Source organism: Brachyhypopomus gauderio, chromosome 10, assembly GCF_052324685.1.
Source record: "Brachyhypopomus gauderio isolate BG-103 chromosome 10, BGAUD_0.2, whole genome shotgun sequence".
NCBI lineage: Eukaryota > Metazoa > Chordata > Actinopteri > Gymnotiformes > Hypopomidae > Brachyhypopomus > Brachyhypopomus gauderio.
This window is the reverse complement of record NC_135220.1, coordinates 19,209,462-19,229,206: the sequence shown is the minus strand read 5'-3', so window position 1 is coordinate 19,229,206 and position 19,745 is coordinate 19,209,462. Positions and strand designations below refer to the sequence as shown.

Sequence of the window (19,745 nt, the reverse complement as noted above, 5' to 3'; positions counted from 1 at the left end):
CCTGTTGCCTCCATCATAACGCTACCAATGATCAGAAATGCTGAGTGTTAATTGGTTTTGCTCAATCTCTTTATCCCTATCAGTAGTCCGTTTATCTCTCCTCGACAGGCTTCCTGGATCGGCCTCTCTCCAGCTCCCTCTATGCCTCAGTCCTCATCCCAGACCGTGAAGAAGTATACTGCTTAAGTCTCATGGATGGCTAATACAAGTCTGCTCCCTCTACAAACCACAGCTTCTTCTTCTTTTGATGCTTTATGTTATTTTTGACTCTGAGGCATCTGTTTAAAGCTACTGTTTCTCTGAGGCCTCTGTTCCTTTTCACATTACAGCCTGTTCTTTGTTTGTTTCTTTCTCTTCCCTCCCTCCTTCCATTCCCTCCATTTTGATTCCGCATGACCTGGAGTGACAGATACTTATAGCCTTGTGTAATAGCAGCACAACTTTGGTCGTTTGATTTACCGTGGGAGTAAATTTGCTCATGTTACATAAGAGCACTGGTCATGATGATAGTGTAAATGCTACAACCTTCACCAATTTTATGCACATTCTTTTTTTTCTAGTTTTGCAACAGCCATGTGTTGGAGATATTCAGCCCACTGCCTGTGGCGGTTTGGGTGGAGGTCAGAGATGTGGAGAGGGCCCCATGTTCCCACTTGAGGTTATTGTGTTCCTCTCTGTTGTAGTTAACATCTTCCACTAATTCTGCTCCTGTGGGTGATAAGGTTAATTAGTGGAGCGTAACCAGCCAGATACAGGCCCTGTGTGTCTCCTCCTTCTTCCGAGTCTGGGACTTTACAGGCATACTGGTATACACAAAACCTGTGTAAAGAACTATAATCAATACAAAAACATATAACTGTATGTTTGGATTAAGAAAGACATTCACATATTTTAGTTGATCTTCAATGTGAGTCCTTGCATTTTTTTTGTTTCAGCGGTAATGCATAGGTTACCATAAGCAGCAGTTCACTGTTATGTGTTCAGTTATGGGAACTGAGAAGCAGCTGGATGTTCAAATCTATGAATAATGATTGAAATTAGGGATAAAATGGCAATCCAGCTCTCTATTTTCCTATCTCACCCTACGTTTGCTTTTCATAAATCGCACTCAAATATTAGATCGTACTTATTACTGACCACTTCTCTCTCTCTCTCTCTCTCTCTCTCTCTCTCTCTCTCTCTCTCTCTCTCTCTCTCTATCTCTGTCCTCCTCTCTCTCCCCCTTCTCTTTCTCCCTCTCTCTGTCTGCCTCTCTCTCTCCCACTCTCTCTCTCATACTCTCTCTCAATCTGGCTCTCTCTCCCACTCTCTCTCTCCCTCTCTCTCTCTCTCAGGCTGCATCTCTCTCCCTCTCTCTCACTCTCTCACTCTCACTCTCTCTCACTCTCTGTGTGTGTCTGCCTCTCTCTCCCACTCTCTATCACTCTCTCTCTTTCTCCCTCTCTTTCCCTCTCTCACTCTCTGTCTGCCTCTCTCTCCCACTCTCTCTTCTTCTCTCTCTTTTTCTCTAACCCTTCATTCTATTTCCCACTCACTTCATTACTATGTAATGAGCCACCCAATCCTTTCTTATTTATTACTTTCAAGCCAAGGATTTTTGTTGCCTAATGTTTGTTGCTTAGAACTTAAGTATACATTGACGTGTGATGAGTTATTTCCAATCACTGACAGCACAGAGTATCAAGTGATATGTGTTCACTGAGGAAACATTTAAACACATATAGTTGTAGGTTTAATGCTGAGAATGAGAGAATACAAAGACACTAGCAAGACATGGTGATTTATGTAAGAGTATGTGCTATATATAATTTAAAGCTTTTTATTCGTGCTCTTACTGAAATATTTATCAGGAATGCTCTCTTCCAATGTGATCAATAAGTTACTGCTTGTCTTCAGTCAAACGTTTAAGAGGAGTTATGGAGATGTTTGGTGCTGGAGATGTTTGGTTGGTTGTCCAGTGTTGTCCATGGTGAGGCTACACAGCTCCTCAGAGTAAGAGTGCTGATTATTGATCAGCTATGCCTGCCCATAAAACCTGTTAAATGTCTTCATTGGGATAGTAATAAATACTTAAAACCCTTAAACTCACAAGAGTTGCTGGTCAGTACATGTTCTTAATCTTCAGTTCTTATAACTAGGCTACACTTTTGTTTTAGGTTCAGTGTATTTAATAATTTACAGAATTTATGGAATATGCCTTAAGATGAATAACTAAATTAGAAGGCGTATGTTTAAGAGGTTAATGAAAAGATGTGGCCCATGGGCTTACATTCTCCTTCTGTCATAATTACACAGTGTAAAAATGTGTCCTCGCTTCAACTGAAAAGAACTGTAATGGTCGCCACTGTTGTGCGAGGTGTGCAGAGGAGAAGAGGAGAACCGGCAGAACAAGCCGATGGCGTCTGTAGAGAAGACAGCAGTTAGCTGCTGAATCATCCTGCTTCTGCCACTCAGCCTGCATGTTAAGTAGCTGTGTGTCAGAAATGAGGGCCAGACCCAAACTCATCAACTGGCTTCGCAGTCAGCCGTGCCACGTCCACAGAATTGGCTGTGTGTGTGTGTGTGTGTGTGTGTGTGTGTGTGTGTGTGTGTGTGTGTGTGTGTGTGTGTGTGTGTGTGTGTGTGTGTGTGTGGATTTAGGATTTACTGCCTTCGTGAGGCACCCATGTCCTGACCCATGTCATTCCTGGTGGGAAGAATGTACTGAAATTCTGGACTTCATGGAAATATTCGCCTGATTTCATTGTGAAGGTGTATAATATTCCAAATATATTTATTGTTTATTATGGTGAGTGTAAGGTTAAGTATAAGAACAATGGTATTAGTCAGTAATAGGAGAGTAAAATAACTGGTGTAATTGTGTTGCAGTAAACATTTGTAAAGCAGATATGTCTACAGCCATTGTATTTGAAGGTGAGTCATAGCCCTTTCACAATAATATTTGTTGGAGCCATTAGTCTGAACTTTGAGAAAAGCCAAAATTTTCAGTTTGCATTTCTCTGATGTTACCAGTGGCCCTACATGAAAATTAGTGCATAATTTTGTTGATGATGATAATGACAAATAAAGACGTAGTCTCCTAGGAGATCTGTTGGGGACACACGGCACATCGCGCATCTGCGGCTCGAACCTGAATCGCACCGATCATGGACGGCTCAGGAGCCCGCTGGCTTGGCTCCGCACATGCAGGCTTATGTCCTGGGCATGTAGCTGTTGAGCGTGCAGTGCCACAGTATGCGCTAACTGTCAGTTTTATTGATCGTGAGCCTGGTTTAGTTAAAGATGCATAAGCGCGCCACAGACGCCCCCTCCCCTACTGACACGGGCTCACGGTTGTTTACTCTCCCTCGTCTTCAATGCACTACAAACAAACAAATGCTAACAAGAGCGAAGAGAAGACGCCAGGTGGCGGGGAGACACTGTTGGGGCTGTATTTGACTCATAACAAAGAGAGGAGCAGATGTCCTGATGTTTTTGGAGATTATGGAGGGGATTATGCCCACTCGGACACACACAGCAGTTCCACACATACACTAATCCCGGTTATCCCAGTCGGAATGATCCGTGTCAAAGCCAGGCCACATGACCTTCACTGGACATATCTACTTTTCTCTCTTGTCTTTGTATCATCCTTTGCCCCTGATAATCTCGGTCAGGATACAGCACGCTGTCACTACTCTATGTGTTTCTTTTCCCCTCTCTCCCTCTGCCTTATCCCCAACAACATTCTCCTCGATACCTAAACCTGTGTTCTCCATCCTTTAGCTTTGTTTTCTTTACCTTCCTCACTTTGTTAGACACCCTGGACCTTCATCACATCCACCATGACTTGTGCTCACATTCAGTTTCCTGTATTACGCAGCATAGGGGATATTACATGAGGCTAAAAATATGCATCTTGTATAAGAGATTAAAAAACTTTGAGCTCTGTCTCTCTCTCTCTCTCTCTCTCTCTCTCTCTCTCTCTCTCGCTCTCTCCTCTCTCTCTCTCTCTCTCTCTCTCTCTCTCTCTCTCTCTCTCTCTCTCTCTCTCTATCTGCTGCCTTACCTACCATCCTTGTCGGAGCCTCTTAAGAACTTTAGAACCACTTTTCTCAGTTCTCCTCCTCCCAAACCTCCAGTCAGCTAGCTTATGAACACATGCTAGTTTCCTCTGTCGCTCTTTGTTGCTGTGATAAGCTTCTAATCTTTTATTGCAGTGCTCCATGCTTGTCATAACCTATAGTTTCTCCTTTATGCAGACATGGAACTCTCCCGCTCTCTCTCTTTTTCCCCGTAGAGCCTCTGCTCATCCCATCCTTCTCAGACATTTTGCTGGACTCTCTCTCTCTCTCTTGCTCTCTCAACCTTCTTCTCTCATGTGTACCATATTATATTAATGAAGATTCCTCTTCCTTAAATAATTAAGGTATTTGAGTCAGTGAGTGCCTCTCTAGTCATTTCAGTGATTCATGAACTCGGTGCTGAGGTCAGAAGGGTGTCTTCAGTTTCACATCTTCAGCTACGCATGTAAATATCTGGCTGTGAGATATAGACGTCTGATAAATTCTCACAAAATTCTTGTCCTATTCAGTTTCTGACCTATATTAGGGAAACGACCAATCTCAGTTGGTCTCTGAAATACAAAGGACAATCCACTTTCAAGTAATTGCCAGTGGTTTGTATGTGTGGACTTAAAATGTAAGTAGTTTGTACTCTAGTCATCCACCTTAGACCTGCTATCAGCAGCCTCTAGGTACACATGTCTTGTAGATATAATATGTATAAATACAATTACAGACTGTTTTGCATGTATTGCTTAGCATAATTTGTTGATGTCCCATGCTGCTCAAATGATATAATTCAAATGTAAGACAGTGGTGGTTGAAGGGCAGTGTTGTTATGAGTGTACAAGCCACAGTTTGTGGTCCGAAAGTGATGCAGAGTTAATGTCTAATGGCTATGTGATGACTAGTCCAAACAGTGCATAATAAAATACAGCTACTAACCACTTTATTAGAAATACCTGCACATTTGCTTATTCATGTAATTTCCCACTGGCCAATCACAAAACAGCAGTGCAGTGCATAAAATCATGCAGCCTCAGGGGTAGAGCTGCACAGAACATGTAATGTGTGTGACTTAGACTGTGACAGTGTTAATGTTATCAAATCTGGTACTCTGGTTTGACTATTTCAGAGACTGCTGATCACACACACACTTCAATCTTTAGGGTTTACACAGAATGGTTCAAAAACATGTCCAGTGAATGGTAACCCTGTAGGCAGAAAGACACTGATGTCAGAGGGGGGTGGCCAGACGGAGTCCAACTGACACAAAGGCTGTGGCAACTCAAATGAACACCCTTAATTCCTATAGTGAGCACCAAAGTAGCTCAGGAGGTACATCACATCAAGCCTAAAGGCAGATGGCCAAAACAGCATAAGACCATATCAGGTTTCGGTCTGCTCAGCTGAGGACCAGAATCTGAGGTTCAGTGAGCACAAACACAGTGAGACCAGAAAGTGCAAGATGGCAGGATGTTTGGGTTTCTGCTCTAATACGTAGATGGGAGGCTCCAAATCTGATAGCAAATGGGGAATCTACCCAGTATTAGCAGAGTGCTTCTAATTAAGTATTAAACAACAGCCTTGTCTCACCCTTGTCTCACCCTTGTATGTATATTAAGACGTTAGTATGTCTTAAAAGAGGTTTGCAGCAAGTGTGTAAGACTGATATAAGGCTGATAATGGTTAGGTCTGCCTACACTAATAGGTGCCAGTAAAGCAGTTTTGTAATTGTCCCCACCTGTGAGCTTTCACTCACACAGTGAGTCCTCATTATGACCACGTACAAGCAGAGTGTGAGCAAGAAGGAGAGAAGGAGGAAATGAAATGAGAGGAAGTGAAAACGACAGCCTGGCTTCAATGCAGATGAAGATCACATGTTAGTAATGTGCGTGAGTGGATGTATTAGCGTGTGCGTGCAACTATATGTCGGCAGAATCATCTTAAGATAAAGAAGAAAAGGAAAACCAGTCCTCCGCACCCCCGTACTGCCATTCTAAAACATTTTGCATCGATTGACCTCTTGCTATTTGACACCGAATCCTCCACTCTGCAAGACGAGCATCTTCTAAGGAGACAGCAGATCTCTCATGTGCATGGTCTCCACACACGCACCGAGCGAGTTGTGCATCCTCAGACCAGAACGGCTCCACTGCTCAGCTGCACAGCATTCCGCAGTCTCTTTTTGGAGCGGTCTGGAGGAACATTCTGCCTCCTACCTCCTGCACTGCGGCTGGCACTGACTGAATTTAGTTCAGTACACTGAAATAAATGAGCACACCGAAAGGAATAGGTGAATTTTAACAGGAGATTTCCAGAACCAGCCCTGGTGAAATGTATTCGGTCCCAGTGCATTCTTCCACTCTACTGTTCAGTATTCTAATCATGCAAACGAAACCTCAAATCATTTGTCATCATTTATTCAATCTGACTTCATTCTGTCTCCTGAAGACAACACAGACACACACAACAACTAGTAATTACATGAATATCTCATTCAGCTACATCTTTCCTGCATTTTAGTTGATGTCTTCACTTTCCTTAAGGAGAGCATTCAAACACAGGTTTGACCACAAATAGCAGGTGAACGGGGAATAGTAATTGCCCTGTCCTTTGGGACTGTTTTCTAAGTGGTCCTGCTTGCCTTTGTATCACACTTAGCTCCTCTCCACTTGAGGGCCTTTTACAGAGAAATCAGCGTATGCCATGTCGAATTGGTCAGGGCTTACGCTGAAGTGCATGGTGCTTTGTCAATTATAAGGGGGATACGGACGAGAGGAGATCTAACTACTACTTTGGAGTAAATGTCAGTCCGGTCCAAGCACTGGACATAGCTGTCAGGAGGCTGTAAGAGATTCGTTAGCATAGAACAGTTTGGGTGTATGCACAAGTGAATCCAAGCAATATTGTTATAATAAGATATCATAAAGCAAAGTAGGAGATGCAACAAAGAAATAAATGTTTCAGACAGCAACAAATCGCACACACATGAAAACAGTAACACCTGCAATAGCAGACATGGGGAAAGCACAAAGTCCATATAATTAGGAGCCAATAATTACTTGCTGTAAACCATAATAAAAGTACTGTTCATGATAATATTAACAAGAAGAAGAAGGGAAAGAGACTTTTGTTTTAAAGCACACCTTTTGTTGTACTGTAATTAACTACACGTGTGTGGGTGTGTGCAATGTGGATATTACAAATGTGTAATCAGGTTTGTTTGCCACGCTGCGGATGGTTGGGGCTTGGGATCAGCGCTGCAGGCGTGGGTGAGAGAATCACTCCTCCAGCGGCCTCTAATTTCACATAAATCACATAAGCACTTCTGAGAATGAAAACTAGCCCCATGCCCTTTATTTATTCAGACTTCATTTATGAATCATCTTTTGAAGGCTCATCATGAATATTAAAGTAGGACAGCAATCAGAGGGGCTCAAGTAAGCAGCAGACTTATATGACAAAATGGAAATACAGCAAAAACAGTGGCTGATGGAGAGACCCCCCACTCTCAGTGTGAACTCCTGGTGGTCAACTGAAACAGTATGGTTTTGTGATTATTCCTAATCTATAGAGTGGGCAAGCCAATACCAATATATGAAGATTATATATGCTGGCCTGCCTTCAGCCACCAGAGGGCGTCAAATGGTGGCTCTAGGTAATCAGGAGCAATTAGCTACACCTGCCATCCTGGAGTATTTCAGGTAGCCACCTCAATGGCCACCATTGTGGTCTCTTTTTCTCTTTCTTGCCCTTTTCTTCCTGAGTTCCATCAGTCCTGGCTAGTCTGTCTAGTGCTGGTCTTGGGTTGGACCTTGAGATTTGTATTTTATTCCTTTTGGTTTTTGAGCCCCACTCCTGAAGATCAGAAGAGAAAGAGAGAGAGAGAGAGAGAGAGAGAGAGAGAGAGAGAGAGAGAAAGGGAGTTTGACCCCATGTTGAGTCCCTCATTGTTTTATTTATATATAATGTGAAAGTGAATCCAGGTTCTAGCACTAATTATAGTGCTTCTGTTCTATTTTCAATGAGCATGCTGATTTGCTTCAAAACGGCACTTAATTATTGCTCACAGCATATGGTCAATGTCGTTTTTTCTCTCTCTCTCGCACACACACACACACACATACACACACACACACACACACACACACACACACACACACAAACTTGTATGCATCTCAAGTAGTCTTAAAACTTGGATTTTACACATGGGCTGAACACCAAATGCAGGAAAGAGTGGTCTGAATGGCTCTGAGTGTGAATGGTAAAACTTAATAGAATGGAAAGCTTAAATGCTATTGGGCAGTGATGATGTCATACAGGAGCCAGAGATAAATTGGTCTGTCAAAGCTGGAAGAGAGATTCTATCTAGAGACTGGCCTTCATTAGTCATTTACAGACCTATCAAAATTCTTGTTTCATCTATAACAAGGAAACGTACAGAAATGATCTCAGACCAGCACCAATGCGCTCAGTTTGTTTGTCATCCTGCAATGGAAGACATCTTGAATCATACAAACTTTGTTATACTGGGATTAGTGGCCTCCATCCTTCAGGGTGCTTATATATTTTTAGCTTAATTCTAAAGTGCTCAAGAAGCAGAATCACATTGGAAAACTCGAACAACAATGTCAACATGAAAAAGTAATCCGAAAAACGGAATTATGAGCGCTCCCCTTAGGAAAGCTCACTACTGGGATGCATGCAAATGTAAAGATTTCTTCCTTTGCATTGCCTTGAGTCTTGCTTTTCTTTATTATGCAAACATTCTGATCTGTATATAAAACAGACCCCTCACATTTCTCCGAATAATTATGAAAAGCGTTCCGACACCCTTTCTGCTTGAAAGACTTTAGCATTTTAAATGCAAGTTATTCGCTTTATTTTTCAGCCAGTAGGCGGCACGCCCACGCACCTTCACAGCTCTGTTGCTTTCCAGGGCAACTGCAAATCTTCAGTCCAGATACTAATTAGTAAGTTCATCCTTACACCTTTAGCCTCAATCTCTCTCAGTTCCACAACTACTCTCCTTCATTCTTCCTCTGTCTGCCACGCTGCTATGTGGGGTAGGTCCACTGAGACTGGCTAGTATTTGCTACCAGCTCTCCTTAACTCATCTACATTCTTTCTCTCATTTGTCAGATCCATACTGGCCTTCTTCTGCTCTATTTCTCTCTCATTCCATTTCACCTCTCCTTTTCAAAGAACTCGTTCACCCTTCTTCTTTGATACATTTTTGGCTGCAACCCAACAAACATTTAAAGACTCAAACAAGACTGGAAGAATTTCATAAATACAACATATGCCTGCTACAACCTTCACATCTGTAACAAATATGAACTGTATATCAGGAACTGTTTAGTGATTTTAAAGGGAAAGGACATTTTCATAGGTAATGCACCTTACATTTTAAAGGTATGGGGTGCACCCTAGTGAATTAATAATGTAACTGCAAGATTGTCATGTTTGCTTTATCTACACAACAACAACCACAACAACAACAATAATAATAATAATGATGATGATAATAATAATAATAAAATAATAATAATAATAATAATAATAATAATAATAATAATAATAATAATAATAATAATAATAATAATAATAATTTAGGTGTTTTTCTTTAAATTAACATTATTATTACTTTGTTATGACTTGCATCAAGAATGATAACTAGGCACCTATATATCTAGTTAACTAGTTAAAAGAAATAATGCTAATTAACGGCTTTCTGTCAACCAGTGGGCATGTAATTGAAATAAGACCTTTTCAAAACAGAGCAAGATTATAAAATAAAGTCTCTACGCATTATACTGGATCTCTCATTCTAGGTTGTCTGTAGTTCTCTTACTAACACAAACTCCCACACACACACATGTATATTGGGCTCTAGCTGGTGAGGCACTAACAATGCAGGAGGAACCTTATCAGAATGTTTCCACACGGCTCCACTAACCAGGCGTACATGTAGGAAACGCCAGTGATTTCAGTTGTATTTGAAAATCTGATTCCTGTGTAAAATTATATTTCGTTCCAGTCAGGATTTTTGGCAGTGTTTATTCGGCCAATTATTTGTACTTTCTAGACTTCATGCTGTGTCTTAAGTGAAACTCGTTTCATAGCGCTCGTTAGAAGACAACACAACAGAGCTCTTCCGCGGTCATGTCCAGCGCCGCAGTGCCGCTGCGAGTCCTCTGTGTTCACGGCTATCGCCAGAACAGCAGCTCTTTCAGAGAGAAAACTGGAGCTTTGCGAAAACTTCTCAGAAAACAAGTCGAGCTAGTGTTCATTAATGCGCCACATCAAGTTCCCCCTATTAGCAGTAAGTTTACTATACATTTGACCGCCTCTCCTCTTGCAGCAAACTAGTTAACTAACTAAGCGAACTTGCATTTCTTTACTTTCTGGTTAACTGGTTTAATAAAGCAGAGTTACAGGTAATTTGCTAGGTTCATTGAGTTAACCAGTACCAAGTGGCGCTCTAACCCTTATAAAATATTGGAAATTTAAACAACGAAGTTACTAGCAACATATGTTATATAAGGTGCAAGATATCGGTTTGAATCAGCTAGTAGTTCATTTTAAATAATAATGTTTATTTGTATAGCACCTTTCGTACATACATAAAGGCATTAAACTTGAGACAGCCTTGTGCCTTCTATCAGATAAGCCATCCCTAAACAACATCTATAGCTGTTTTCTTTTTTTTAATCAGGACAATGTTTAATGAAACCTAAGGGCAATGAACTTAAATAATTTTAGGTTAATATTTACTCTTTAAAAAATGGCTTGTGATGTGCAGGACATGACTCACTAACACACTGGTTCCACCAGGCGCCCAGGTGCAGGAGAAGTCTGCCAGTGATGAGGACCAGAGGGGCTGGTGGTTTTCTGATTCCCAGGCACGCAGTTTTGATGCCAGGCAGCAGTGTGAGAGCAGCCTAGGCCTGGAGGAGAGTGTGGAGGCTGTACGCATGGCCGTGAAGGACCAGGGCCCCTTTGATGGCATCCTGGGTTTCAGTCAGGGTGCCGCCCTGGTGGCCATGATTTGTGCTCTGCAGGAACGGAAACAGGAGCCGGTATTTAACTTCCGCTTCGCTGTCCTTGTGGCAGGCTTCCGCAGTGCCTGTGCCCAACATCAGCACTTCTATGAGAACCTGGAGATCACCTTGCCTTCCCTGCATGTGTTCGGACAGGAAGACAAAGTCATCCCAGAGCAGATGAGTCGAGACTTGCTACCCACTTTCCCCAGGGCGCACGTCCTCACTCACCCAGGTGGACATTTTGTCCCCGCTGGCTCAGCACACAGACCGGTCTACCAAGAGTTCCTAAAATTATTTCAGCAGTAGGGGGAAGATTAGGAATGAGCCCATTTACCTAAGACTTTATGAATATTATGTGATATGTGAACAATTGATGGGTTCAGTTGCAAATTCTCTATGATGTTACATGACTGTAAGTCTGGAACAGTGATAAGTAATATATTGTACTACAGGTCTCAGGGTACATATACTTGAAATAAAATAATCAGTTCATATTGTTGGCATGTTTTATTTCTGTCTTTTAAAATTAATAATCTGATCAGAATTCTTTCTTCTGTCTACATGGAGTATCACGTGCAATATTCCGCTTCGGGGCAGTCATGGTCCTGGGGTTCGATACCCAGGCCTGAGACCATGACTGAAGTGCCCTTGAGCAAGGCACCTAACCCCAACTGCTCCCTGGGTGCCGGGCTAGGGCTGCCCACCGCTCTGGGCATGTGTGCACCACAGCCCCTAGTAATCACTATGTGTGTGTGTGTGTGTGTGTGTGTGTGTGTGTGTTCTAACTGCACATATGGGGGAAATGCGGAGGACAAATTTCGATTGCGGTAAAAAATCACAATTGACAAAATATGGCACATTTCATTTTCAACATTTCAAATTCATTAGTTAGTGCAATACTGATGTTGAACACTTGGAGTGCTAGTGAGCCACAGGAAGTTTTCTGGCAGAAGCATTGCGCTCGTGCACAAGCATGCGGGAACTTTGTGTTCTTTTGTAGTTTATGCGAGCTTGTGATCCAGTATTGCACTCATAACCATTTCCAGATGCTTGAGGATTGTGCCCTTATTTCTTTCTCCTTTTTTATGTAGCCAGTGTTCTCTCACCTTCTTTCATCCTTTATCTCTCTCCGTCCCCGTGTGTAACTGGTGAAACTATTAGGAAGGGCCTTTAGGTCTGGCTGGAACACAAGGCTCTGAGCACCCCACTTGGTTGTAGTTCCTTTTTCATGCAGGCAGACCACTGTGTTAGTTTGGGCAGTTTGTTTGTGTGGTGGTTCTTGGGCTGCTGTCCAGCAAGCCGGGCTGCATGCTGTGGTCGACCATTTATTTTTCTGCTGGAGGAAATGCTCCACCACAAAGCCGCTTCCCTGCGCTCATCTTCCTCCCTCCTGTTTTGTTTCTTCTTTATGGAAGTGGACCATCATCTGTCTTCATTAGTGTCACAGCAGCGCTTATCTTTGGATATTTTTTTAAAGGTAGTTGTATCTTCCTCATTAAAAATGATACCTGGTTTAATAATAATCTGACCAGTAATTGCACTGACTGACTGGAGTCTTCAATCTCTTTTTTTGACCTTTCTTCCCCAAACTTTCACACTTCCTTGCTGTCTCTACCTTTCCTCTCATCTGTGGCATGACTGTCCTGCAAACATGCACATTGTTTTGATAAAAGTCAAAGAACTAGTGGGGAGAGAGTATAATATGTAGGCGGACAGCAATGGAGAAACACAGAAGGCACCTCTTGCCAATAAGCTTTACAACAGGGTCATGACTCCCCTTCTGAGGAATCTTTCCTATTGCACAACAGCAGCTATGCAGGGAGTGGGAGACTAGGAGAGAGAGGCTGATGGGAACGGTTGTGTAAGTTAGGGGAGCCGTTGCTCTGGAGGGAAGAGGGAGAAATGCGTCACTGTCTCTGTGTTTTGAGTCAGGGGGGGCTGAACCAGAAGGCAGAAATGTGCCGTAGAGGGATGGGGGCCTCTGGAGGTGGAGTTTCAAGATGAGGTGGGAGGGGGAACTTCTGTCTGTCTGTATAAGAGTAGTGGAGACTTCATAGTCTCAGTTGGGTTTTGAGAATTGTATTGTAGCATGCTGGTTTTTTTTTTCTTTTGATATTATTATAACTGGATTATATCTTGATCGTTGCCATTGCTGACAACTGGAATTACTCTTAACTTTTCCGATTGCATGTCTTTTTGAATGGGTCTGTGGTTTTTGCTGATGTTTTGGTTTGTATTGTACCTTGAAGTGCTGCCTAACCTTAAGGATTGAGCAGGTGATGTCTGTGCCTCTTGAATACTTTATTGCCAGTATCTGGATGTTTCTGTAATTCTCGTTTATGTTGTGAATGACCATCAGCTGCGTTGTATACTTTTTTAATTTTCCCCAACTGCATCTAGCTTATGAGTAATGGTTTGTCAAGAGGTTCTGGCTGTTTCAAATGAACTGGGCTGTGCAGTTCAGTTTTCTTATCCTGGGGTCATAGAACGAAGACGGGATGAGCATCATCATCATCAGGTAAGATCAGGGAACGTAACAGTCTACAGTCATGGCTGGATCACTGACCCAGCGGAGGACACGTCTTGTACAGGGGGCCAACAAGAGGTTGGAGAAGATGAGCCACTGCTACAGATCCTGTGGCAAGCGCAGACGTTCTCCTGCTGGAACACTTCCGTTGTCCTCTGACACACATGTTTGGTATTTACAAATAGAAGATGAGGTGGAGGAGAAAGTCAGTGGGCGGAGAGAGCTCCGCAAACCACAGTGGAAAAGAAGAAATGGTGGAACAGATGAATGAACCAAGTGGAGAGTTGGGAACTACAAAAGGAGAAGAGATGAGAGCCAACGGGACACACGGGTTCATTCAAATATACCAGGATGCGGTTTGATTCCAGATATGAAAAGAGATAATCACTATATGATGGAAGGTCCACTAGGTGTCTGTTGTGCAATCCTTAAAATAATTTGTTGTTGGTTCTCTCCTGTTTATATTTTCATAAACCGGACTTCCAGTAGGTAAGATGGGGGTAAGATCCATTTGTATGTTTGGGGGTTTTTTTTTGGTTATTTTTATTGTCTTAAAATATAAATTTTTTGTGTGCAGAAAGCAATGTAATACAACTTTGTTTATGAAAGAAACTTGTGGGAGTGTGGCTATGGTTACTTATAATTCACGTCCAGTTCAGGCCAAACATGGTGTCATGGACACACTCCTGCTTGGTGGTTTTCCTGTTTATGTGGACTACTCATCACGGTGGTTGGGCCAGGACTCACACGTCAAGCTGCTGTTATTCTGCTCAACATGTGGCATCTGTTTTAATGTTGACTTCCATACTTCACATAACTCTTCTCCTCTGTCTTTCAGTGTTTGTGTGTGCGTATGGCTATTTTTGTCACTTGCTCATGATTTTAAAAACTGGAACATTTTTGAGGTGTGGTCGTTATCCAGCCTCACAGGTGTGTTTTTGTGAGAGCAAACCTGAGTCACCACAAAGGGAAGATGGATTGCGGACCGACTACACTTTAATTCCATTCTATTTCTTTTTTTCAGAATTTCATGAATTAATTTTTGAGATAGAGGGAATTCACGATCACTTATTTCTATTTTTTTTACCAACTAGTTTACTAATGTTTGTTTGGTCCATCACGCTCAAGGTGGTTTTGGTGTCCGATCACAAGCTCTCTGCCCTAAACAGTAAGAGTTTATGTGCTGCCATTGCCATATCAGCACATAGTCTCTTACAGTGTTGGGAGGGGAGACTCCAGTACACATGATTTAAAAGACAATGCTTTACGTCTGGCCCTGCCATGTCTTTGGAAAGAAACATGAATGATGAGTCAGAAAAGGCTTAATTTAAGTCAAATTTTCTAACTTTATTATTACTTTAACAGAAGTGACAAATCCATGAAAGATTGAGTTGCTTCATTGGAAGCGGGGCCTGGATCCTCCAAAGTGAAGCACAAAGTTTGTAAGTTTAAAAAATAGGAGACAGGAATGTAACAAGGATTAGGATAATCACTGATTCTTTTGATAGTTTGGATCATTTACTTTGACAAACTTCATTCGCATCCAAATCTGCAGATATATTCTTTAACCTCCAGAGGGCAGCATGCTACCACAGAACAAGAACTGAGAGACCCTGTCGGTATAGCTGCTTTCCCGTGTTCTGGGGCATGTCCTAGAGGATAGAGGAAGATATATGGCGCATCATTGAAAACACTTTCTTGTTCAAATAAAATTTCAAATATAGCAATAAAATGAGTTTGGAGTTTTCACTGAATGACAGTTTGTCATGACATCAATCACTTCATTTTCATGAACACATAAATGTTCTTCTGTGATTTGTTTTCTTTCTTCTGTGACAGGTGTGACACTGATGCTTAGCTGTGTTACCACAAGCTTAATCAGGTAATGATTGAAGGACGAGATACATACAGTCAGTATATTGGACAGATAGACAGACTCATTAGTGGTATTTCAGTTCACTACAACTGTTATTGTCCCAACTGCAACGCCACTGCATCCCTCAAAGATCATTGCTTCATTAGATGCTTTGCGATATGTAAAAACAGCTGCGTAATCACAGATATATGACATTTAAAAATGAAAAATGAATAGACATTTTCAGGATCAGAGTCTTAATAACAATTATGTGGTGTACATGCTGTATACAGATTAGTGCTCTTGCTCTGCAATGCCAGCTAAACATGGGCCAATATGTTAAGGATGGCAAATGTCTCTGTTTGACGTGGAGAAATTACATTATTAACATGTCAGTGCTTTCTGCTCTATGGATTCCATTATCCACACTTTGTTTAAAATATTCTCAGTTCTCATCATGCAAATAAACATAACAGATAGACATGTCTTTTGCTTTGGAAGATTATTGGAGACAAACGTGCATATATATATATATAAACCCAGAAAGACTCTGACCTACTTTGAAGAGTCAGCCGATTACATTCAAAACAAGTTTTAAAGTTCTAGCAAATTTAATAAATGTGCCGCAATTATAAAACTCGATTGAAATATTAGCTCTTCATTAAAAACATGTCGTTTGCTATTCTGTTGTTATTACACCTGCCCCTTGACGACCATGGCTGTAGACTGTTACCACGTGCTGTTGCTACAGTAACAATCTAAAGCCACGGTCACCACGGAGACAGCAGAGGCAGGGAGGAGAGAGAGTTGGCATGGTAACTGCAAATAGTGCAGTCTGATTGGCTAGTTAGATGACACGCCAAAACTCCATAGCACAGGACTCCCCCAATACAGTCCCACAAATACGGTTCTGTTTTCTGTCACACCATAGCAACCTGATTTAGTGTGCCAATGCATATGGATGTCCACTATCACACTGTTCAATTGGCAGTCACATATCTTTGTGCATTTTTAAAGCATTTGATCAGTTGTAAATTAAAATAGAATCATTCTTCACACCACTACAGTGAGGATGCATCTTGAGAGCATTTCAACATAAGTATGTCTCTCTGAGGAGGAGAATTTGACTTGGCAGACTCACCATCCAGTGAGACAACATCTGTAAAGCACTATAATAACATACAATTATCTTGCCTTTCACAGACTGATGTCAGAGACTTAATCGGGTTAAACATACATTCCATAAGCAGAGTGAGAGAGGTGGGCTGTTACCAGACTTCAGTAGCCATGACTGTAGACTGTTACTGTGCTGTTAGATTCCATAAGCAGTAAGCAGTCTAGAGCCAAGGTCATGATGTACTGGCTCACAAGGCATCAGTTCCCTGCTCTGTTGGGACAGTCGAGATTGTGTGGACTTCCTCCACTGCTAAGGAGTTCTAAGGACAACAGTAATAAGCATATGTTTTCTCACACGAAAAAAAACTGAGAGATCTTATTGGTGACTTAGATGCTGACAGAGATCTTAATGGTGAAATTTTTCACAATACAAAAATAAAGACATAGTAGGCAGGCTTAATATAATGCAGTCCTCATAACTCTAGTCATAACTAGTCATAACTCTTAATTATTGATATCTGTTATTTTAAGTCGCGTGTAACCGTTATCAGGACAATGTTTTCTGGTCAGTGCTTACAGGCAACGTGGTCTCGGAATAGTGATTCCCATGAGTCCGGCGCGGTTGACGTGATGACGTGGGAACTAAACTGCTTACGTAGTTTAGAAGTAGAACGATTCGAATGTTACAGTCTTATTGAATATATCGACTTGTTTCCTCTGTAATTTGTTAGAACTTCCACGGACAACACGCTGTTAACGTCTTAGCTTTGCTGTAGTTTTGGGCTGATTGATTCTAGACGTGTCGAAGAGCGCGCTGACCGCTGTCCATGGTGCTGAAAAAAGTGTTCGATACCTTTTGGTGCTTAAAATTACGGACACCAGGAACCAATAAACGTACATGTGAATATCATGATTTAAAGCTACAGATTTTGTGAAAATTAAGTAGGCGTGTAATATAACCCACGTGATAGATCTAGTTCCAGAAGTTTTCAACTTGGCAGTCTTAATTTGTCATGAGGCTTACAAGCAGGTATATATAGAAACGGTGACTCTAGAACGAGGAAACAGCATGATTCTTCTAATTTATGGGCTGTGATCATTATTTTATATTGTAAGATTACGTTTGGTGCCATTCAAAAGTAAGACACAAATGAAATTTCATTACACTTGACTGAAAAAACTTACGTCCACTCCCACAAAAACTCCCACACACGAAGAGAATGAACTAGAGGGGTATACCGCAGTCAGTGTGTGTGTGTAGCCGACGCGCTGTCTCTTTAAAGGGTTACAGTAGGTGCCTGCGAATCATCTGCAAAGTGCGCAAGAGTGACGCAGGACTGACTTCAATGCTTGAAACACGTCACAGAATTTGTATAGAAAAAAATGCTAAACGGAAGCGGCAGGTGGGAAAGTCATACGCTCTGGAAAAGATGGAAAGTGAGGTAGTCAGAATTTCTAATGTGTATCGATAGTAATCAAAGGACAGTGGAGAGCAAAGGGAGGTAATAACCGAAAAGAACCAAGGGGCTACAGTCATATCCATCGGAAACGTCTCCGTGTCGCGTATTGGCTTCAGTAGAAGCGGCCGGGTGGGTGGGTTGTGCTCCATGGACATACATATGAAAACACGCTAGCCTAGAAACTAATCAGAGGGAAATCAACGAACGGAATTATTCACTTTATTCGTTTTTTAAAAGATTAAGAGCACAATCGTTAATCCAGCAAATCTCCATATCAAAAAATGCTATAGGTAAGATGATTAATATCTAATGATTTATATAACAAAGACGTCAGTTTCACCATCATGGTAAGCTACCAAGATGATATTTGTGAACGAAGTCGTTACCTTCCTCTCTACGGTTATTGACGGAAAAATAAATCTAGATGGACACACAGATGCAAATTGCACTGGACCCTAGTCACCTATTCACCGTCCTGTTTAACGGGACTACATGCTGCCCACGTGCGAGGAAAGTGACTCACACTGCAGTAACTTTTAAGTTATCCGCAATATGCCGTAAACTCCATAAAAGACACGCATAAAAACATCAGGGTTGTAATAAACAGAGGTTATCGTTTTAAGTTCATGCTTTTTTTTGGCTTGGAAATATTAGTAAAGATTATGCCCAAAATCTATCACTTAACACATTTGACAACATTTATACTCTATCAAGATAAAAAATACACTTACCGTGGAATACTCCGTTCCTGTCACAAACGTGTTCACAGTTACAGGAGATGACAGTTCCTCTTGAATTACTTCATTTCTCCAAGAGTAGACAAGCGCGCTTATTATTGGGACATAAACTGTGCGTAGTGAAGCTAAGCAGGACGGATGTCTCTTACCTACATGTCTCCATATGGGTCAGTGTCTATTGTTGTTATCCTCGTCTCCTTTTCCTCGTGGAAACTAACGGCTCTCCCGATCTAGACATCTACAGTGCGCTTTTTATAGAGATCTCATAGTACTAGTAAGCTGGAGAGGGAGGAGGACTCATTCACTAAAAAGCATCACCTACACAACTACGTGTATGTACTACGTCATTGACGGAATGTTGTCAACGGGACTTCTATTTATAAAGGCCAGACTAGTGTCTGGCAGCGAATGGACTCTGCGTTCTCTTATCCGGACGCATATCTGATTTTCTGATAGTAACAGCAACCACTATAAAATAAATAGGTACTAAATATAATTCCATTTGGTTGTTATTTGTTTCATTATGTTTATTTATGTACATGCCTTGATTTCCGTTTCAGGATTTGGCCTGTTTTACGTTATTCGTCTCGAGCTATGGCCGGAAGCAAACAATTGCGCACAGTTATAAAGAACGGTCTCGATACTGATGTGTGAGAATAGTGAAACGCACTGGACTAATTACATATGTGATATGCCAATATAGCATTTACATCGCTGTGTCTTTACATAGCATATAGACGGCATAATGTCCGTTTTTTAATTATTATGTGTGCATGTGATTCAAGGTTCTCGAAGCGGACCCGTTAATTTTATACCACATATGATACATATTTCAGTGTAAAGAAGAGCAGTTCACATTATCAGATCACTCAACTGATCAGCTCCCTGATTCATCCAGCAGGATGATTCGTATTAGTTATTTAGTGATAGGCGTCACTGGTACGTTGACTGGGTAGAT

The 19,745-nt window shown here is 41.6% G+C and overlaps 1 protein-coding gene and 1 long non-coding RNA gene across 2 annotated transcripts; one reads left to right on the top strand and one right to left on the bottom strand.

The window, feature by feature from the left end:
- The first annotated feature begins 9,992 nt into the window (after nucleotides 1–9,992).
- On the top strand, nucleotides 9,993–11,589 carry ovca2 (OVCA2 serine hydrolase domain containing). The gene is made up of 2 exons (XM_077020320.1): nucleotides 9,993–10,371; nucleotides 10,884–11,589. Exons 1-2 carry the CDS (start codon nucleotides 10,212–10,214, stop codon nucleotides 11,396–11,398), a joined length of 675 nt encoding a protein of 224 aa, XP_076876435.1. The 5' UTR covers nucleotides 9,993–10,211; the 3' UTR covers nucleotides 11,399–11,589.
- Nucleotides 11,590–14,198: 2,609 nt separating this feature from the next.
- LOC143525876 (uncharacterized) lies at nucleotides 14,199–19,076 on the bottom strand. The gene is made up of 2 exons (XR_013133750.1): nucleotides 18,782–19,076; nucleotides 14,199–15,271 (listed from the first exon to the last, which is right to left on the bottom strand). It is a non-coding gene; the product is annotated as an uncharacterized LOC143525876 (long non-coding RNA).
- Nucleotides 19,077–19,745: the final 669 nt, after the last annotated feature.

Excerpts from the sequence above, each read along its gene's own strand:
- ovca2 (XM_077020320.1), top strand. The coding sequence starts at position 10,212 with ATGTCCAGCGCCGCAGTGCCGCTGCGAGTCCTCTGTGTTCACGGCTAT. Across the intron at positions 10,372-10,883 it reads TCAAGTTCCCCCTATTAGCA|GCGCCCAGGTGCAGGAGAAG; the intron begins GTAAGTTTACTA and ends TGGTTCCACCAG.